Source organism: Vulpes lagopus, chromosome 5 (assembly GCF_018345385.1).
Source record: "Vulpes lagopus strain Blue_001 chromosome 5, ASM1834538v1, whole genome shotgun sequence".
NCBI lineage: Eukaryota > Metazoa > Chordata > Mammalia > Carnivora > Canidae > Vulpes > Vulpes lagopus.
The window spans coordinates 39,770,556-39,793,492 of NC_054828.1; the positions used below are offsets into that span (position 1 = coordinate 39,770,556).

At 39.0% G+C, this 22,937-nt stretch overlaps 1 protein-coding gene across 7 annotated transcripts in view; it reads left to right on the plus strand.

The window, feature by feature from the left end:
• The window catches only part of EML6 (EMAP like 6), a 271,691-nt gene that overhangs the window by 147,360 nt on the left and 101,394 nt on the right, over nucleotides 1-22,937 (plus strand). For all 7 annotated transcript variants that reach the window (XR_005987687.1, XM_041754174.1, XM_041754169.1 and 4 more), the window contains exons 8-12: nucleotides 10,890-11,091; nucleotides 12,767-12,904; nucleotides 14,714-14,970; nucleotides 17,363-17,575; nucleotides 21,670-21,837. Coding sequence is in view for 6 of the 7 variants with exons in the window: in XM_041754174.1 (XP_041610108.1) it covers nucleotides 10,890-11,091; nucleotides 12,767-12,904; nucleotides 14,714-14,970; nucleotides 17,363-17,575; nucleotides 21,670-21,837 (978 nt within the window). In the remaining variant the exon portion in view is untranslated. The remainder of the gene's footprint in view (nucleotides 1-10,889; nucleotides 11,092-12,766; nucleotides 12,905-14,713; nucleotides 14,971-17,362; nucleotides 17,576-21,669; nucleotides 21,838-22,937) is intronic.

Sequence of the window (22,937 nt, forward strand, 5' to 3'; positions counted from 1 at the left end):
ATGGAGGGACTGTGGTTTGAATATTTAGTAAGAGTTAAACTGTATAACAGATTGCTGAGATCTGGGTGTACTATCTGTATGTGTATATCATTTTTATTGAGATACAATTACCTATTCATTTCCTGTGTACGTAATGATTCCATATCTGTATATGTAGCAAATGATCACAATACATAGGTACTTTTTTTTTTCTTTTAATGAGGACTTTTAAGATCTACTCTCTCAGCAACCTACAAATCTACACTACAGTATTATAAACCTATCATTTTCATGTTGTTCATTACATTTTCAGGACTGACTTACCTTATAACTCTGTGTTTGTGTCTTCTGACCACCTTTCCCCCTTTCACCTACCTTCCGCCCCTCTACCTGGGCAACCACCAATCTGTTCCTTGTATCAGTGAATTCAGGGGCTTTTGTTTACTAGTTTGTTTTTTAGATTCCACATATAAGTGAATTGGAATAATATTTGTATTTCTGTATCTGACTTACCTGGCTTAGCATAATGCCCTCAAGGTCTACCCATGTTGTCCCAAATGGCAGGATTTCCATTTTTATGGCTGGATAATATTCCATTGTGTGTATATCACATTTTCTTTATGCATTCATCCATCGATAAGTAGCACGAACCTAGAATCAGCCTATTATAAATAATGCAGTGAACATGGAGTTTCATTTTCCTTTTGAATTAGTGTTTTTGTTTCCTTTGGGTAAACAGCTATGTCAAATTGCTTGATCATATGTTAGTTGTATTTTTAGTTTTTGAGAAACCTGTTGCTTACCATAGTGACTGAACCCATTTACATCCCCACCGGCAGTGCACAAGTGTTCCCTTTTCTGCATGTCCTCACCAATGCATGTTCTTTCTTGTCTTTTTTTTTTTTTTTAAGATTTTATTTATTCATGAGAGACAGGCAGAGACATAGGCAGAGGGGCAGATGTACCCTGTGGGGAGCCCGGTGTGGGACTCGATCTCGGGACCCTGGGATCATGCCCTGAGCTGAAGGCAGATGTTCAACCAGTGAGCCACCCAGGTTCCCCCTTTCTTGTCATTTTTAATGATAGCCACTGTGTGGTGATATCTCATTGTGGTTATGATTTGTGTTTCCCTGGTGATTAAGGATGTTGAGCACCTTTTCATGTACCTGTTGGCTATCTGTATGTCTTCTTTGGAGAAATGTCTACTCAGATTCTCTGCCCATTTTTAAATTGGAGTCTTTTTTTGTTTGTTTGTTTTTTTTGCTCCAGCTGTATGAGTTATTTGTATATTTTGCATATTAATCCTTTTTATAAAAGATTTTATTTATTTATGCATGGGAGACACAGAGAGAGGGAGAGAGAGAGGCAGAGACCCAGGCAGAGGGAGAAGCAGGCTCCATGCAGGGACCCTGATGTGGGACTTGATTCCGGGTCTCCAGGATCATGCCCTGGGCCAAAGGCAGGTGCTAAACCACCGAGCCACCCAGGGATTCCCACATATTAATCTTTAATCAGATACGTGATTGCCAATATATTCCTCCATTCAGTAGGTTACCTTTTTTTCATTATGCTTTTACTTTCCTTTGCTGTGCAGAAGCTTTTTAGTTTGATGTACTCCCACTTGTGTAATTTTGCTTTTGTTGCCTTTACTTTTGGTGTCGGAGCCAAAAAAAATCATTGCCTGGAATGACTTCAGAGAGTTTATGTCTGTTTCTTGTAGGAGTTTTATGGTTTCAGCTCTTATGTTCCTAAATCCATTTCAGGTTAACTCTTGTGTATGATGTAAGATAGTGGTCCAGTTCCATGTGGCCATCCAGTCTTCCCAGTACCTACTATTGAAAAGACTGTCCCTTTCCTGCTGTGTATTCTTGACTCCTTTGTCATAAATTAATTGATCATATATGAATGGGTTTATTTATGGAATCTCTGTTCTGTTCCATGGATCTTTGTGTCTCTTCTTTTGCCAATACCATACTGTTTGGATTACTATGGGTTTGTAACAGTGTTCAAACTCAGGAAGCAAGTTGCCTCCAGTTTTGTTCTTAAGATTTGGCTACTCAGGGTCTCTTGTAGTTCCATACAACAAATTTTAGGATTGTTTATTGCACAAAAAAATGCCACTAGAATTTTGATAAGGATTGCATCAAAACTGTAGGTTGCTTTGTGTAGTATGGCCATCCTACATAGTTTAACAATCTTCCTCCAATTCATGTGAACAGAGTATTTTTCCATGGTTTTGTGTCATCTTTGGCTTTTTTCATCAATGTCTTATTTTCAGTCTACAGGTCTTTCTTGTTTAAATTTATTCCTACTTTTTTTTTTTTTGAGGCAATTGTGGATGGGTTTCTTTTCTTAATTTCTCTTGCATCTGATAGTTCGTTTTTAGCATGTACAAATGCAGCAGATTTTGGGGTGTTGATTTTGTATCCTGCAACTTCACTGAATTTGTGACTAGTTCTAAGTCTTTTTGTGATCTTTAGGGTTTTCTATGTATCAAATGTTATCTGCAAATAGCGACCGTTTTACTTCTTCCTTTCCAATTTGGATGTCTTTTTTTTTTCTTGCCAGTTGCTCTGGGTAAGACTTCCAAATACTACAAATAAAAGTGAATAGAAAGTGAGAAGAGTGAGCATCCTTGTATTGTTCCTCAAGAAAAAAGATTTCAGCTTTTCACCATTGAGTATAATGTTACCTGTAGACTTCTCATGTGTGGCCTTTGTTATATTGAGGTACATTCCCTCCATACATGCTTTGTTGAATTTTTATCACGAATGAATATTGAGTTTTGTTAGATGCTTTTTCTGTATAATGAGGTGATCATATGACTTATATCCTTTATTTTGTTAATGAGGTGTATCATATTGACTCATTTGCAGATGCTGTACCATCCCTCCATCTGTGGAATAAATCTGTCTTGATCATGATATATGAACTTTTTAATGTATTGTTGAATCTGGTTTGCTAATATTTTTTTGAGGATTTTTGTATATATATATTATCAGGGAAACTGGGCTATAATTTTCTTGCGGTGTCTTTGTCTGGTTTTGGTATCAGGGTTGTCTTGACCTCATAAAATCAGTTTGGAAGGGTTTCCTCCTCATACATTTTTTTGGAAATACCTTAGAAGGATTAATATTCATTTTTCTTTAAATGTGTCACAGAATTCACCAGTGAGGCCATATGATACTGGACTTTTCTCTGTTGGGAGGTTTTTGATTACTGATTCAATTTCCTTACTTGTTACTGGTCTGTTCATATTTTCTACTTAATTTAGATTGGATGTTTTTAGGAATTTTTCCATTTCTTCTCGGTTGTCCAGTTTGTATGCATATATCTCTTCATAGAGGTCTCTTAAGGATCCTTTGTATTTCTGTGATATCAGTTGTAATGCCTCCTATTTCATTTCTTTTTTTTTTTTTAAGATTTTATTTATTTATTCATGAGAGACACAGAGAGAGAGGCACAGACATAGGCAGAGGGAGAAGCAGGCTCCATGCAGGGAGCCTGAGGTGGGACTTGACCCCAGGGCCTCCAGGATCACTCCCTGCCGCTGAAGGTGGCGCTAATCTGCTGAGCCACCCCGGCTGCCCCTTCCCTCTTTCATTTCTCATTTTTTCTGGGTCTTCTCTTTTTTCTTGTTAAGTCTAGCTTAAGGTTTGTGTTTTACTTATCTGTTAAAAAACAAAACAAAACCCAACTCTTAGTTCCACTGATATTTTCTATTATTTTTTTAGTCTCTTACCTCATTTATTTCTGCTCTGATCTTTTACTTCTTTCTCCTAACTTTGAGCTTCATTTGTTCTTCTTTTCTAGTTCCTTGAGCTATAGATTTAGGTTGTTAACTTAATAATCTTTCTTGTTATTTAATGTAGGCTTTTATTGCTGTGAACTTCCCTCTTGGAACTGCCCTTGCTGCCTCTCCTAGGTTTTGGCATGTTGGATTTCTATTTCTATATGTTTTTCTCATTTGATTTCTTCATGACCCATTGGTTGTTCACTAACATGTTTAATCTTCACACATATATGAATTTTCCAGTTTTGTTCTTGTCATTGATTTCTAGTTTCAAACCACTGTGGTCAGAAAAGATGCCTGATAGGATTCCAATCTTCTTAAATTTATTAAGAGTTGTTTTGTGGCCTAACATATGATCTGTCCTAGAGAATATTCCATGTGCACTTGAGAAGAATGTGTACTATGCGGCTTTTGGATGGGATGTCCTTTAAATGTCTTTTAAGTCCATCTGGTCTAATGTGTCACTTAAGGTCAATGTTTTGTTATTGATTTAATGTCTGGATGATCTATCCACTGATGAAAGTAGGGTATTAAAGTCTGCTACTATATTGTATTGCTATCCATTTCTCTCTTTAGGTCTGTCAGTATTTGCTTTATATATTTGGATTCTCCTATGATATGTGTATAAGCATTTACAAATATATTCTTTTGTTGGATTGATGCCTTTATTGTTATATAATGACCTTCTTTGCCTCTTACTATAGTCTGTCTTCACGCCTATTTTGTATAGGTATCCCAGATTTCTTTTGGTTTTTGTTTGCATGGAATACCTTTTTCTGTTCCTTTACTTTTAGTCTTTGTGTGTCCTTAGATCTGAAGTGAATCTGTTGTAGGCAACACATAGATAAGTCTTACTTATTTTTTTTTCAATCTATCAGCCACCCTATATCTTTGGATTGGAGAATTTATCCATTTACATTTAAAGTAATTACTCACAGGTATTACTTCCTGTTGTTTTGTCAATTGTTTTCTGGCTATTTTGTAATTCCTTCATTCTTCTCTTGCTCTCTTCCTTTGTGATTTGATGATTTTCTGCAGTGTAGTGGTATGCTTAGATTCCTTTATCCACTATAGTTTTGCTTTGTGGTTACCATGAGGCTTTCCTAAAACAACTTATAACGGTCTATTTTAAGTTGATGATAGTTTCAGTTTGGATACATTCTAAAGTATAAATACATTTTTATTCCTCCCTCCCGTGCTTTTTTTTTTTTTAATTTTTAAAATTTATTTACTCAGACACAGAGACATAGACCATGGGTGAAGCATGCTCCCCACAGGGAATCCGATGCAGGCCTCAATTCCCAAACCCAGGATCACGCCCTGAGTCAAAGGCAGATGCTCAACCACTGAGCTACCCAGGCATCCCCCATGGTTTGCTTTTGATGTCCCAACTTACATCTTTTTCTTTTGTCCATTAACAAATAATTATAGTTGTTTTTACTTTTGTCTTTTATATGTAATTAACCCACCACCTGTGCAACATTAAATTATTCTGAATTTTACTCTATATCTACCTTTACTAGTGAGATTTATAATTTCATATGTTTTCCTATTATTGACTGGTGCCTTTTTATCTCAAAGAAGTCCCCAGAACATTTCTTGCCAGGCTCTTCTAATGGAGATGAAGACTTTTAGCTTTTGATTGTCTGGAAAAGTCTCTCTCCTTCAATTCTGAAGGATGACTGTCAGGTAAAGTATTTTTAGTTGTCAATTCTTTTCTTTTTATTTTATTTTTTATTTTATTTTATTTTTTTTAAAGATTTTATTTATTTATTCTTGAGAGATAGAAGGAGAGACAGAGCCAGAGACAGAGCCAGAGACACAGGCAGAGGGAGAAGCAGGCTCCATGCACCGGGAGCCCGACGTGGGATTCGATCCCGGGTCTCCAGGATCGCGCCCTGGGCCAAAGGCAGTCGCCAAACCGCTGCGCCACCCAGGGATCCCCTCTTTTTATATATATATTAAAAGATAGTTTATTTTACCTGATATGAAATATTTCAAACATATTAAAAGAATGATCATATAACAAGGATCCAGATTCCCTCTACCCAGCTTTGGCAAATCTTATCATTTTTACCTTCTTTGTTCTAAATCTTTTTAAAATTATAATGAAACATAGACATAGTAGAAGTCTATATATCTGTCTCTCTCATTTAATCTTTTCTCCCTCCTTCTAGAAGTTTACACCATCTTGTATTTGGCATCTATTCCATCCATGCATTTCTTTTATTGTTTACTTTTACTACAGATATAAGCATGCATAAACAATAGACAGTACTCTGGGATGTTTTAGATTTCTTCCTCTTCTTCTTCTTCTCCTCCTCCTCCTCCCCCTCCTCCCTCACTCCCCCCTTCTTTCTTCTTTCTTCTTCGCAGTTATTTTTTTTCAGCAAGTTAAATATATTGTGCCACTTTCACTGGCCTGCAAAGTTTCTGCTAAAAAATCAGCTTATAGTCTTAATGGGACTTCTCTTGTACAAAACACATTGTTTTTCTCTTGCTACTTTTAAGATTCTCTCCTTATCTTTAACTTTGGACACTTTAATTATAATGTGTCTTGGTTTTCTTTGGGTTGTCTTATGTGGAGCTCTCTGTACTTCTTTGATCTGGAATGTATGTTTCCGTCCCTATGTTAGGGAAATTTTCAGTCATTATTTCTGCAAATGAGTTTCCTGCCCCATTGTCTCTCTCTTCTCCTTCTGGGACCCTTATAAGGCCAATATTAGTCTACTTGGTGTTGTTTCATAAATTCCTAAAGCTGTCTTTGTGCTTTTTCATTCTTTTTTTTTTTTCTTTTTTGCTGCTCTGATTGGGTGAGTTCCACTGCCCTCTGTTTGAGTTTACTGATCTTTTTCCTTCTTCATCTAGTTTCCTCTTAAACCCCTCTAGTGTATTATTCAGTTCAGTTATTGTTTTCATCTCTGTGATTTCTGTTTGGTACTTTCTTATATTTTTTCTTTCTTTGTTGAAATTCTCACTTTGTTAATGCTTTGTTCCCCTGAGCTCAGTGAGCATCTGTGTGACTGTTATTTTGAACTCTTTATCAAGTAAATGACTTATTTCCAATTCATTGGGGCTTTTTCTGAGATTTTATTTTGTTCTTTCATTTGGAACACATTCTTCTGTTTGTTTTTTCTTGACTCTCTTTGTTGATTTTTCTACATTAGATAAAACAGCTACCTCTCCAGGTCTTAAAGAGATGCCCTCCTGTAGATGAATCTTCTTGTTCAAATTTGCCCTAGGTCTTGGTTGTCCCTTAACCCTTTATGATTGTATAAACAGCATACTTGGTTCTCTGTCTTTCCTAGTAGTTGAGGGGGTACCAGGACCTGTCAGTGTCAAAGGGGAGGATCTTAGCACCTATATTCAGTCTAATTGGAGACCAGACCTCAGGTAGCAGCTTTTAAAGTTTGTACATATACCTCTTTCAGGGAAAGAGCAGGAAATGGGCATTTCTGTTTGTTTTCTCTGCACTGAGCCCTGGGGTCATAGCTAAATTAATTGTTTGTGTGTTTGCTTGCCATGCTGTTGAACCTGTGAACATACGCTCTGGTGGCCTTTAGAACCAGGCTTTCAAGAGATGTATCCTCTGGTGGCCAGCCAAAAAAGCTGGGGTGCCACACCTGAGCATAAGCTCCTTTCTTTGAGACACTGATGACCTGGGGCAGGACAGAGGGAGAGTGCAAAGATGGTAGCCACTGGCTTCCCTGGTCTCTGGAGAGGATAGAGGTATGTATTTCTCAATTGGCCCCTCAGGCCACTGCTATGAAGATAACTTAATAGTCTCTTCCATAGAAAGACTGGGATTCTCATTCTGCTCTGTCTCTGCTACCTTGGGGGGTAGCTGGTTAAGAACTGTTTCTCCATTTGTTAGGGTGCTTTGGGAGCCAGGATTGTAGGCACTGCTGGCCTCCAGAGCCAGGAGCTCAAGGATGGCTCTTGGGCAGTAGCTACAAAATCCATGATGCCCTTGTGTGCACAGGCTTCTTTCCAAGAGATTGCAGCAAACTGGAACAAGGCAGAGGGAAAGTGCAAATGTAGCATCCCCTAGCCTCCCCAGTCTTTGAAGAGGATTTCAGTACGCCTCTAGATGTGTATTATATTAGATGCCTCCCCTTCAGACTGAAACTTTAAGCAAATAGTCCTCTTTCACAGAAAGACTACGTATTTCTGTTTCCTCTGCACAGGGCCCTGGAGGAGAGCCACAATGAACCACTACTTTTTAGTTTACTATAGCCTTGTTGAGCTCATGGATAGAAGCCCTATTGGCTTTCAAAGCTAAATATTTTGGAGGCTTACTTATCTCCCAGATGCAAGTCTTAAACATTGGGGCATGAGCCTGGCTTGTTCACTGTCCAAGCTGTAGTCTTGAGTATATGGTAGGTACTTAATAAAAACCGTTTGAATAAATGAATGAATATGTCCTTCCTTCCTTTCAGTGTTTTCATCGAGGATGAGGATGTTCTCTTTTATTTGTTGGTATTTCCAAGGACACAAGAAATGTCTGTGATTCTCATGTTTTATTTTAGTCAACCATTTTTATTGAACATATGCTACATGCCAGGCACTGGGCTAGGTACTCAGGATGCAACAGTGAATAAAACTGAGAAAACTCTTATATTCACACACACTAGTGAGAGGAAATGGATAACAAATATAATAAAAAGTAAATTATTTGATTTTTTTGCTGATGTTGGAATAGACTATTCCTCTTCTTGTTTCTGAAGAATAAAATGTTGAACCTCTTCTGTAAAAAGAAATCATAAGTGACCCAAAGCCAGCTGAAGCAAACAAATTTACTCTTGTCCTGAAAGAAATGGGAATATGTTAATTAGAAAATGGTAACTAAACCTCTGAAAAAGTGTGAAAAAGAGAGAAGGACAAAAAAAGGATCAGGGCAAAAAGATGGTTGCTACAAGGCAGAGATTCCTCTACTGCTGAGCTGCCTGCCCTGTCATTCTGCAATCTTAGCCTGGCTGCTTTCACCACATATGTGTCCTTCCCAACCTTGAAAGCCCATCATGATGTTTGCTGGCAGGATTTTGAGTGACCCTGAACTAGCCGTTGCCAAGGTATCTCTACTTACTACTCAAAGCAGGAATAATAAATCTGCCTATGTGCTGTCTCCTTCCATTTCAAGGCACACACAGTGAATTCAGAGCAAGGGGTAAAGAGAGTTACTGCATGTAAAAATAGCCTTGTGCCTTAAAAAAAAAAATACTTTTTTTCGTAAATAAATGCATCATCTCATTGGCTCCTTTTAAGACCACTGTGAGTTGATTAAGGTGAGGATTATAGTTAGTATGTCCATATAGCCCCAGTTAACCCTTCTTTTGTCCAAGCATTCCATTTGGCGTAGCACTTATCCTGGACATTTTAAAAAGATTTTATTCATTTATTTGATAGAAACAGAGCACAAGCAGGAGGAGCAGCAGGCAGAGGGAGAGGGAGAAGCAGGCACTCTGCTGAGCAGGGAGTCTGACATGGGGCTCAATCTCAGAACCCTGGGATCAGGACCTGATCTTGTCTTGAAGACAAGACGTTTAACTGACTGAACCACCCAGGCGCCCCCTGGATTTTTTTTATAGACTTAATTTTTTTAGAGCAGTTTTAGAGCACAGCAAAATTGAGTGAAAGGTATGGAAATTTCTCCTAGGCCTACTGCCAGTGTACATGCACAGCCTTCCTGACTATCCACACCCCCAGCAGAGTGGTACGTTTGTTACAGTGGGGGAAGCTACATTGACACATCATCGCTCAACGCCTAGAGGTCACGTTAGAGTTCGCTGTCAGTGTTACATATTCTGTGGGTTTTGGCACACGTATGATGACAGGTCTTTACCATTATAGTGTTGTACAGAATAGTTTCACCGGCCTGAAAATCCTCTGTTCTCTGCCTCTTCTCCATCTTCTGGATTTATCAGTTGGTACTCAAGTGTAATTATAATTTCATATTTGAAAATATTTTGATAGAAATGTTTACTTCAACACGGTAAAGCTGCTTTCTTGGTTAAAAAGTAAATATTTTTAAAGTACATAAGTTTAATTTGCCTTTCAGAGTGGTCCCAACGTAGGTGATAAGTTATGTGGTCTCCATAATCACAGTCTGCATTTAATGCGGAGAAAAACTGGTTTCCACAGAGAAAGGGACACTCCCTGGTGTGTCTGGCCAATCAGGAGTAGGGCAGGACTAAAGCCTTGAGATCTGAGTTCTGGTACTTTCTATACCAGAGACACGAGGCCCACCGGAGGGACAACTCAGGTCTCAAAGCTTACCACATCCCTGCTGTATTTAAAGTAGTTATGAAAACAGGATTCTATCTGTATTTCTAATTCAAGTATGAGAAAAGGCACTAAGTAAATAAATAACGTACCCAGTAAAGGATCAAAATAGACCACAAGAAGCCCAAGAAATAGAAAATCAGGCAGGCAAATGAAGACCTGTGTGGAGAGGATGTATTTCAAAGGAGTACTGTGCTTTTGGAGAGGATTCTATAAAATGTTAAGTCAGAGGAGAATAGCATCTTCACTGACAAATGTTTGGTGGTATTTTGAGACTGAAATTAGTTTCATTTGCATATTTCTGGGACATGGTACATCTGTTTATCCAGCAAAATGAGTCTAGGTTCTGATCAAATACATAGTAAACTTGCCCAATATGGCAATTAACCATTCTGTAGTATCGCCCACATGTAATTTTAATACAGTGTTAGCATCCTAAAGATTGAAGTGACTCTTAACTTTTACACAGCAGATCAGAAGTACATTATTTCAAAAAGGGGTCAGTTTTCCTAAAGACCAATTTCTCCTCACACTCGTTTTAAGATGTAGTATTTAAAATACATGCTGATGTAAAAAAAACACATAGTTACCCTACATCAGATGGGAGTGATTACTCGTGTGTAAAACCTAGATCACAAGGAGCAGGGTAAATGACCAACACATGCAAGGAAATGGTAAATAATACAGAATGGTGTGTGGAGTTGACATTTCCCTTCCAGGGTTTTTAAGATGCATGGCGTTAGATGCTATCCTGCTGAAAGGATATTTAGATGTTTCTCTTTATTTGTAAATGGTGTGAATATATGCTTTTATTTTATTTCTTTATTTTCGCCAGGCCTCTCTATCCGGAGCGTGTGCTGGAAAGCAGACCGCCTTCTAGCAGGGACCCAGGACAGTGAGATATTTGAAGTGATCGTGCGCGAACGAGACAAGCCAATGCTGATCCTGCAAGGCCACTGTGAGGGGGAGCTCTGGGCTCTGGCCCTGCACCCTAAGAAGCCACTGGCTGTGACAGGCAGTGACGACCGCTCTGTCAGGTGAGGCCTGGGCAATGGCAGTTGTCATCTCCCTGACTGCCTTGGGATTACAGATTTATTGTGCCCAAATTTGCTTGTTATTTAAGAGAAGGATAAACCATAGTACAGAAGCACACAAGTTCCAAGTGGAATGTTGAGACATTTAGCTCAACAACACTTGGCTTCTTAGCATTTTGTTGTTGCTATCTTTCTTTGGCTTCATCTTAAGTCATGAAAATGCTCCGAGAAGTGAAAATACACTGCTACTAGTTAGATAGGCTCCCATTTCTCTTTCAGTTGAAGATGTGCATTCATTTGTGGTAAGATTATATTTCTCCCTTGTATGTTGGGTCCTCTGTAGGGGGCTGCATGTGGCATTTCACACTTTTGTTATAGACATTCATCTCCATGGGTGAATTCATGAGTTTGTCTTCATCAGGACTTAAATTTCTGATTTTCAGGATTCTCTTCAGTGTGTGAGTAAACAACTATTTCTTTGCATATTCTCAGATGGAATTTTGAACATTGTCCTCAAACCAAAGGAAAGTGCTTGTTCCTAAGAAAACAGGCAATTTTATTAGGGCCTCAAGGATTCTTGCTGTGGATCGTTTGTTATTTTTTGAGAGCACAGCATTACATAAAATGAGCAAAATGAGCACACTTGCAGTATCTCTGTGACTGTTGGAAGGCTGATCATAGGTTTTGAGGTACTTGAGGAAGGCTGTGCCCTGACTTCAGTATTTCTGTATTTGCTGCTGACCTTTAAATGTGCCCAACAACAAGTAGGCCAGAAAGAGTGCCTGCCAGTGGCGGGGAGAGGCTTCTGGGTTGATTGGTTGATTGATTACTGCTTCTGGGTTCTAATAGCTGAATTAGAACATTGTAGACTAGACTGGAGGTTCCTGCTTCCCCTCTGCTCTTGTTCATACTGTACGCCTGTGAATCTGATCAAGGCACAGTGTGCTCACTAATGACGTATAAATCCAAAAGTAAATCCATTTTGTGATCTCTACCAAGCTCTGAAGCCCCCTCAATCTAAAAGATCACACTTGTGTCTCCACGTGGCCTAAGTATTTATTTGGTTGAAGCTTTTCTTTACTCAACTTACTCTATTTTCTTCCTTATCCTTGACTCTGAGCCTTCTCTCAACAGGCAAAATGGTGCCACCATGTTGCTCAAGCACCTGAGATACCCGATTTATACACATCCAGATAGAAATGATTTCAAGGAAAGTCTTTGGCTTTTATATTTTGGCAACTTTGATGTATCTTAGAATTGCAAACATCTCCAAGGAGCCCTGTCAGAATTTGTCTTATTCCCCTTAACTATGAATTTGGCTAAAATTACAAACAGTCTTTTACACTGAATATTGAAATTTAAGAAGAGTCTAAGTCCTAATTTCTTGAGAAAGATCAGCTTAGGGATTTTATAAGGATGGCACAGTCTACTGGGGAGTGATAGTTTCTGCATGCTAGTAAGGCAAAGCTTACATTGCTTAAAATAGTACAAGGCTAAAAACAGCGTGAGATGATGAATAATGGACGAGGTATCGAAAGACTACCATGAGCTTTAGGCCCAACGGTGCAGGCTGCCTCAGGGATCAGTAAGCTCTTCACTGTGCAGCTCCCCATTTTCAGGAGCATGCTTCCATCTGGACCATGATTTTGTTTTGTTTTTACTTTGTTCTTGTGCGTAGGCTGTGGAGCCTGGCCGACCATGCCTTGATTGCCCGCTGTAACATGGAGGAAGCAGTTCGCAGTGTGGCTTTCAGCCCTGATGGATCTCAGCTGGCCCTGGGCATGAAGGATGGCTCTTTCATTGTGCTCCGAGTCAGGCATGTACCGATATGGAAAATGATATCAGAAATGCTCTCTTGTTGAAACTAGTTCTCCTGGCCATAATGTATGCTAGGACTTCAGGAAAAATGCTTTTACTCTTTCAAATAGAACACTTTAGATTCACAGTGCCCTATCTGTAATTCCTAAATCCAAACATTCAAAAAATCCAAAGTTCTTGGGTAATTTATTTGACAGCACATCTTGACCAAATGAACTGATTTGAGACTGTTTATTGCCTATTAATCTCTCAATAGGAATAATTATCATGCGATATGCTACAAAATATTAATGTGGTTAATATGGGGTGCTGGGGATCCCTGGGTGGTGCAGCAGTTTAGCGCCTGGCTTTGGCCCAGGGCGTGATCCTGGAAACCCGGGATCAAATCCCACGTCGGGCTCCCGGTGCATGGAGCTTGCTTCTCCCTCTGCCTGTGTCTCTGCCTCTTTCTCTCTCTCTGTGTGTGTGTGACTATCATAAATAAATAAAAAAATTAAAAAAAAATATGGGGTGCTGCCCTAACTCATACTGGGGATGTTACATAATATATTGTATGTGAGCCTTTCTAAAATCCAGTGAATAATGAACTTCCAAGCTCAGCTAGTCCCAAGAGGTTATGGGTTGTAGGAAGCCAAGAAAAGAGAAAGAAATGATAAAGCAATCTCCAGCAGTGCCAGATTTTTAGAGGTGAGCTTGAGTAAAGGATTTCTTTCACTTATAATGAAAAAGAAGATGGAGTATCTCATATTTATTAACATCCTGTATTTACTGGACAAAAATTATGACTCACACTTGTAATTTCTCTAAGCACACTGGTTGTTTTTTTGGCTTACACAATTTGTGATTACAGAAAGAAAATGAAGCTGTAAATTAGATACTGCATGTTTTGTACATAGAAAATTCTATAAAACTTTGAAAAATGATCTTGGTGTAGTTTATTACACTAAATTCTCATTACCAGCCACACATAAGTGATTACTGAGTTGGTGGGCAACATTTTCTTTCTCTGCTTAGTGGATGGTGTGAAGAGATGGCCAATTACCAGATTTTTTTCTTTTTTGATGGATTTCCCAGCCAAAAATATCCCCCAAAACCCTATTTGATGACATTACAGTAAACTCTAATGTGAGTAATAAGAAATAGCAGGGGAGGGCAATTACCATGTAGAAGCTGATATTCGCCATTATTTGTGCATCGATTTTGTTGGGAATAGAAGAAGTTGTTGGTACTGGAACAGGGGACCTGCTAGTCACAATTCTATCTCATGGTGGCAACTTTCCAATAAGGGCAGCAGTTCTTACCAGAACCTGATCAGAAGGGACACAAGATATTCCAGTGTCTGATACATGTATGCATTGTTGACCTTTCATGGTGAAGATTAAATAATTACATGAGAATTTAACATTTAAAAAAGTCATTGAGAAAAAGTAACCTGATGTAGTTTACCTTCTTCCGGGACATGTTTTTAAAACACTTTCACAAACCCCAAATTTCTCAAAGCACAAATTTTAGGGAAAAATAATACATAATTGACCATGAAAGCCAATATGCATTTCATTAAATTTTGTTGTCTTTACTTTGGAAACCCAAAATATCATTTAAAATGTTGGTTGATGTTCCCTAAAATGGCCAGAAATGAAATGGTGTCTTCTATCTTTCTTCAGCAGTTAATCTCAGAGTTCCTGTAGGTGTCCTCTCCCTTTTGAAACAACATTTTCTCTGACATACACATTTTAAGACGTGGCTTGGGTTCCTGTTTCTAGATTTGCTGCTTATCCCCTTTTATTGCTGCTCTTTATTCTTATAGAGATATGACAGAAGTGGTTCATATCAAAGATCGAAAAGAAGTCATTCATGAAATGAAATTTTCTCCAGATGGCTCTTACCTCGCGGTGGGATCCAATGACGGCCCAGTGGACGTGTATGCCGTTGCCCAGCGATACAAGAAAATTGGAGAATGCAGCAAGTCCCTTAGTTTCATCACACACATTGACTGGTCTTTGGATAGCAAGTACCTGCAGACCAACGATGGCGCCGGAGAACGCCTCTTCTACAAGATGCCGTGTAAGTTACGTGGGCGTTGGGCATTGGAGAGAATCAAGACCTTGAACCACATGCAGCAAACATGTATGACTGTCGTCATGATCTCAGGGCAAGGAATATTTTCAGAGACGCCACCCCCCACATCTCAAACTCTCTAAGAAAAGATTAATACATTGAAACATATTAAAATAAAAACTCAAGGCACAATGAAAGAGGTCACAGCAAGACAAGGCACAGACTGGACGGAATGCTTGCAATGGTTATAATGGGCAAAGGATATACACCTAGAAGTTACAAAGAACGCCTAAAGATAAGTGAAAGGAAAAGGATCCTAGAAAGATACTGAAAAATGCTAAATGTAAAGATACTGAAAAATGCTAAATGTACCAGTATGCATGTTCCTCATTTGCTATGATAGTTTTAGTCCGAAATCGGTGTTCTTCATAAATAGAAGTCTTTAGGATATCATTTATTGAAATATGCTAAGTGGGATTTAAAACACAATTTTTAAGAAAGTTTTTATTTATTTGAGAGTGAGACAAAGGGTAAGTTAGAGAGAGCGAGCGAGAGGGAGAGAGCACAAGTGATAGAGGAGACGCAGAGGTGGAGGGAGAAGCAGGCTCCCTGCTGAACAGGGAGCCCTATGCAGGACTCGATCCCAGGACCCTGGGATTATGACCTGAGCCGAAGGCAGACGCTTAACCGACTGAACCACCCAGGTGCCCCTAAAAAACACAATTTTTACTTGTCACCTCCACTCTCTTTTTTAGAAGAGGTTCATCAGACTTCTATAATATTTAGTGACATTTAGTTTGTAACACTACAATGGCAGACATAAAAGGCAAATTTCTGTATTGTAATCTTTGCCTATGATTTTTTTTATAGAAGGGGATATTTTTAGTATTTATCATGAATCTTGTCATCAAATAATATTTTCTTAATCTTTTTGTTGAAAAATCATTTACTAGGAAATAATATATACCATCCAATGTAATTTCAGCTTCTAAAAGAATCTCTGCTCTGTCAAATTCATCAGCGCACCATCACTAGGTACATATTTCTGTGTGTCTACTTTCTTTGCTTGCAATTCTTTCATATATATTTTCCATATGTGAAAAATCATGGAATACATGTTTATCATTTTCAATAACAAAGTAACATTCTGCTCAGTGATAATAGCATAATTTGCTTTCTTGTCTTCTATGAGTGAGCATTTGGGCTCATTTCTGGTTTCTTTGCTGGTGCAGACGGTGCCTCTCCAAATATCTTTGTATAAGGGGTATTTTCTTTCCTGAGTTACTTCCTTGAACTGTATTTTACAAAGGAGGAATGCTGGGTTTAAAAACTATGGTGTGTCAGCTCTCTGATTTTATGTTCGTCTGAATGAATTTTTATGGGATGCTGTCACAGTCCAGAATTTCTGCATGCCAGTATTTGACATCGTACCAGTAATGTATGAGTGTCTGTTCTCGCAGATTCTTTATTTGAAAACGTTTGTTTATTTTTGAAGAAGAAACTACGAGATAATACACTAAATTGTCTTGATTTTTGAATTTCAAAATTGTATATGGTTAGACATTTTCCCAAGCATTTGTGTATCAGTGTGTTTCTGCCTTTGCATGCACCTGGGTGACGTCCCTCAGCAGCCTTTGGTACACACTGGGAGTTGTGCCATACACTTGAGAACATTTTTGGCACAACTGTCAGAACTATTTTCCCTAACTGCTTGTATTTACTTCATCAGAAATGGTGGATTTTCATTGTCTAATGCTTTTAAATTTAAATAATATCCATTAAATGTTTACACTAATTATTGGAGCCTAAATTTTTAAAAAAATCACTTCTATGGTTCTTTGAATTATGAAGAGTAGTTCAGAATAAACTTTTTTTTTTTTAAGATTTTATTTATTCATGAGATAGAGACAGAGAGGCAGAGACACAGGCAGAGGGAGAAGCAGGCTCCATGCAGGGAGCCTGATGTGGGATTCCATCCTGGGTCTCCAGGATCAGACCCTGCCTGGACTGAAGGTAGAGCTAAACCACTGAGCCACCTGGGCTGCCCCAGAATAAAATTTTAAACACGTAGCAAAATGTTGGTGACTAAATATATGATTTCATAAAAATTTTTTCATCAATAATACAAAGCATACTATCTGTATAGTACTTTCGAATATTACAGTAAAAACAATGATCATTTTCTTTCTTTTCTCCGTATCTGAGTTTTGATCATGCGCTCTCTCTAAACCATGCTGGAAGAAAAAAAAGTCACCAATTGGGAAAAGAGATTAAAATCTTGAGTTTCCTTGGTTTATTAAACTTCTCTAAACCTTTATAAGAAAAATGGATAAAGTAAATTAGAATGTGCTTTTTATTTAAATGAAACATTATGTTACTGTGTGTTGATTATTTCCAGCTGGGAAGCCTTTAACAAGCAAAGAAGAAATCAAAGGGATTCCCTGGGCCTCCTGGACCTGTGTGAAAGGCCCTGAAGTGAGTGGAATTTGGCCAAAGTATACGGATGTCACTGACATCAATTCCGTGGATGCAAATTACAACAGCTCAGTGCTGGTTTCCGGCGATGATTTTGGACTGGTTAAATTGTTTAAATTTCCTTGTCTCAAGAAAGGTAAGGCCACAAGAGAGATTTCACTGAATAAGTATTTAATCTAGAATGTATACACAGTGTAATTAAGACTGATTTTCTTTTTGTCTCTTCTTGCAGATTATTCATTTTTGTATTCATTTTTACTCTTTTACACTTTCAGATAAAATATGTTACTGATATTATTTACTTTTGATGTTCTAAAATACAGAATTTTACAAATTTAAGGCATAATTTGTTTACAGAGTTATTTCTAGCCAGTTTGTGATTCGTAAGCTTTATGTTTCATTTTTTAAACAAGTCCTAGTTTTGTTTTTATTTATGTAAATAAACACTCATAATTTAAGTTATGTATTACATTAAAATATTGCAATTAAAATTCCTTTATGCTGCACAGCTAATTGTGCTTATACATGGAATGCCAAGCAAAGTCCCTCTAGATATACTTAAGATAAAAATCTAAGATAAAAATCTAAAGGTGATTTTTGTGGTGATAACACAGTTCGCAGACCCCTTGTAGCACTAATCTTGCAAAGCTAATTTACATAACTGGTGAAATTTTTGAGAGGGAAGCTTGGTTCAAGAAAATTCTCCCCTTGCCTTTTGTTGTTTTGTTTTATTGTCAAAATCTTGTCACGTCTATTTTGTGGCATCTTCAGACTTTGTAGGATGTGACTGGAATAGCCATGTAATGACCCTGTCTTTTTCTTCCTTACAAAACTGAGCCAAAGCCCCTACACAGATTTTTCTGAGACCGCCCACCAGCACCCTGAAAACCTGATCTTCAGAAAGTGATCAGTGGGGACGTGCTGTGGCCTAAAAACTCGCTCACTTGAACGATTTTAAAATTAAGAAGGGAAAGGGATTGAAAAATGTAATCAGAAGGTCATTTTCGGTTAACTGGCAGTTTTGAAGCTGCAACAGTTACAGTTGAGAATTGAATATAAAATGCACAGCAAAGCTGCCATCATTTACACTTGACAAAATGGCCATCACTTTAAAATGCTTGAGGCACAAAATTACCTCAACATGCCTAATTCACACTCTTCTCTCCCTGATGGGTCTTTTGAGACAGGGCCTATCCTGTCAGATTGAGCAATGTACTTGAGGAACTTGAGTTAGGCAACCAGAAGCAATGAGGGAACTGACAAGAAATATCAACAGGGCCAGAAGCAATACTGTGGGTCTCGAGGATCAGGACTTGGGAAGAAGTTAACTCGCCGAGAATTGGTGTTTCCTGCGTATCACCCTGCCTTGTAGGGTGGTCTTGGGCCTTGAAATAGGAATGGAAACAGAGACGGTGGGTTTGTTGATGAGAATGAGGGAGGCACTGAGCAGTGCTGTCTGTCCAAGTGAGACACCTTGATGTGTAAAACACCCCTGAGGATGCTGGCGTACAGGAGACATTGCAGAATAAGGGAAGGTTGACAGCTGAGTGACAGTGTGGTGGGAGGAATAAAACCCACCTCAGCAGTCTGCGGAAGTATCCATATTTTCATAGCAAATTGACTTGTTCTACTTTTCATGGCACACGGTTTATAAATCTTGCAGTTTGCCTCAGAGACATTCAGACTTTTGTGGCCTTTGCGTGCCCGAACTCACACATACTTCCCTTTTGTGGCAGGGAAGTTCAGAAAAGCGTGCTGTTGACAGGAACAGTAACCGTTGGTGGAACTTGTTGCCCAGGGTACCAGTGGCAGGAATTCCTCCATGAGCAAGGGCTGGTGACCATGAGAAGTGTGGAGGCTGAGCAAGCATTGTAGTTTTCCACAGTGATTAAATAAAACTCACAATCAAGTTAATTGACACATTTGCAATTAATGTGTGTAGGCTTCTGCTGCACAGTATGTGGACACGAGTGTTCTGCAGTTAATGAAAATGCTGACAGTGGTTTTTACTTTTACATCGCCAAACTGATTTTTTTCATTTCATTTTGACAGTGTTTAAATCTTTTGAAATAACTAGTGTCGATACTGATAATTTTCCCTGATGTCATTTAGACTACATTCTGTTTGACCATCACCGTACAGAAAAATCCAAAGCCTTGCTCACGGACATTTGCCATGTCTTAGCACCTTGGCACCACTCCTTCTCCAAGGGAAGGCTCTCCTGTTTGACTGACTTGTGTGCTGCTGCCCCATTAATCCTTGACACAAACACAGCCATATATGTACCCACACAGTCCTTGAAGAACTCCCTCCTAAAATAAGTGTCCTGGATGTTGTAAGACATGGGTTGCATAAACTATGGACCTTGAGAAGAAAAGTATTGGGTTTTAGTAGAGCGTGGATGAGCTTGATGCAGTACAGAAACACAAAAGTCAGTGTGGCTGGAGTGTGATGAATGAGGGGAGCATTGTGTGATCAGAGGCTTGAGAGGGCAATGGGGACCGTGTCATGAAGGGCCTTATATAGCCACTGTTAGAAATTTGGGTCTTATTCTAAGTGTGGTGGGGAACTATTGAGGGCTTACAATGGAGGAGTGACATAACCAATCTAAGTTTTTAAAAGATCACCTTGATACCATGTGGGTTCGGTTAGGGAAGGGGAGGCTTCAAGTAGACTCTTGCACAAATCTAGGTAAGAGACGATGTGGCTTGGACAAAAGTATTAGAAATAGATGTGAATACAGATGCCTGAGGTTAGGAAACAGTGTTTAGATAGAGCTGAAGGTCTTGCTGATGGATTGGATGTGGGAAAAGAGAAGAACTGAGGGTGACTCGTAAGTTTTTGGCTTGAGCAGTGGGGTGGCTGGTGGCACCATTTGTGAAGATGGGAAAATGAGCATGGAAAAGGCTGTGTCTGTGTGTGTGTGAGAGAGAAGGGGATAAGGAAAAGGGGAACTCCTCAGACTGTATTGTCCATGATAAGTTTGAGACACCCGTTAGACATCGAAGTGGACATAGCACATGGGCCATCAGCAATCCAGGGAGAATTGAGCGTCAGAAAATGAACGTTTGGCAGTGGAGGGCATATCAACGGTACTTACAGCCGTGGGAGTGAGGGCCATCAGAGAGGAGATGAAGGCAGAGGCCTGAGACTTCCTCGTGTTTCACAGAACAAAGGGAGGCCTTGTAAAGTGACAGTGTCCTAAGCAAAGCCTGGGAAGAGATGGATGTGGCCTTCCTTTATTCAATAAACATTTGTTACGTACTGTTCTAGAGGCTGGAGATAATCAACAAATCAAGCACAATTCCCTGCCCTCATGGAACTTTTGTTCTTCTGAGGAAATAACAATAAACAAAATATAATCACATCTCGTGTTTAGACAGTAGAGTGCTCAGATGGGGCAGCTCGGTGGTGGTATTTTGAATAGTGTGGTCATTTTCACCTTCACATACACTTAAAGCATTACCTCTCCAATGAGCATTTGAATTTGAAACACGTTTTAGTTGAACAGATGGCTTTCTCTCCCATTAAAGAGGTTCCCTTAGAGGGCCTGTTTCTGAAGGAGGGATGCTGTGCTTGCTGGCCTCCTGAGCTCTCCCATAGCCTTTGGAGTACTAGGCTTCCACATAATAGGATGGACCCTGCTTGTTTCAATGACTGCCTTTGTGCTGCCCTGTACCAACCCTGTACTCGAGACCTTAGTGGTACAGCTACAACCAGTAAGTGCCGAGAGCTTTCCTTCTGCATTCATTGCCTGGGGATGGTGTTCACTGAGTAAAGCAATCAGTGCAAGGGAACAAAATTTCATTCTCCCAGCACTACATCCATAGGACCTTGAACAATAATTTGACTTTTTTTCCCCACAGAATTATTCTGTTTCCCTATTGCAAAGGACTTCCTGTCTTGTATTTAAATAAGAATGTGTAAGATAATCGTTCTTAGACATTTTATGTTCAGAATCAGTGAAGCAGTAGCCATTATCTGGAACAGGTTCAGACGTGTCTTCAGCTATAGGACTGAAATTTTAAGGCCATTTTTAGACTAATCCATACTGGAATCATTGAGAGAATTTTGGAAGCCTTTGCTTGTTATGATACATAATATTGAAAATTATGTTTTCTAATATACTTAAAGATTTTATTTTTCAACGTGAATAGGAGTTGAATTTTTTTAACCAGTGAATTTTATTTTTTTTCATTACTAATCTTCTCCTCAAAAATATGTTTTCAGGAGCCAAATTTAGAAAGTATGTGGGCCATTCTGCACATGTCACAAATGTCCGCTGGTCCCATGACTTTCAGTGGGTATTGAGCACAGGAGGAGCTGACCACTCAGTTTTCCAGTGGAGATTTATTCCAGAAGGTGTCAGCAATGGTCTGTTGGAAACAGCACCCCAGGGTAAAACCAATTATACTTTTTCAGCATTTTTTGTCAATAAAAATTTCAAGGAATGTCTTAACATCTCTCCAGAAGATAAAGACTTAAAGCAGTTTTGAAAAATTCATTCCTATTATAAAATTTAAAATTAAAAAGAAAAAAACCTTTGAGACACATATGGGTCGGTTGGGTAACTTCCTTCAAAGGATTTTGTTTATGCCATACAAGTTGAAGGTCAAAGGCTTACATGAAGAATTAGCCTTTGAGAATAACAGGAACAAAGACAATTTAGCCTCTTTAGGACAACTGAAACTGTGGCAGATCTCCGTGGTGAGGCAGCAGGGAGACAGAGTAACCTTGGGAGTAGGTGTTGGCTTCATAATGAAGTTCAAAGATTGGCCTGCAATTGGGACGAATGTGTTCCATTTCAGTGGATGTGTAGTCTTTCTATTTACTGTGATACCAGCAGAAATAGATGGCATCTATTTACTGTGATCGCCAGGCGATACAATTTAAAACCAGGTAGGAAATATTTTCATCAGGAGAGTTTCTGCAGATTTTGATGGTGGCAATTACCACCACTTGGTAGACATGGTGGCAAAAGAGTAAGGGGATATTTATTGAACTAAACAGTTGGATTTCCTTTTGCTCCAGGCTTCATTTTGGTAGAACCTTTCCCTGATCTTTTATTTCTTTTGTCTTTTTTTTTTCTCTTTTCAAAGTAAGATTTATCTTATTTTTTTTTAAGATTTTTTTAATTTACTTATTCATGAGAGACACACACAGAGAGAAAGGCTCTAGAGACAGAGAGAAAAGCAGGCTCCATGTAGGGAGCCTGATGCGGGACTCGATCCCAGGACTCCAGGATCACACCCTGGGCCAAAGGCAGGTGCTAAACCGCTGAGCCACTCAGGGATCCCCTCAAAGTAAGATTTAAAACTCAAAGATTTGTTATCTCATAGAAGTGTGGAAATGGGTTCATCTTGCAGGGAGTGGTAGGAGGAGGTAGTGGTCCTGGTCTGTTAACACTCCTGAAAGGGAGTGTGCTGATCTTAACCAAAAGATGGGCGGGGGGTGGGGGGAGTTGTTTTAAGAACCTACATCAAAGTAAGAGACAATGG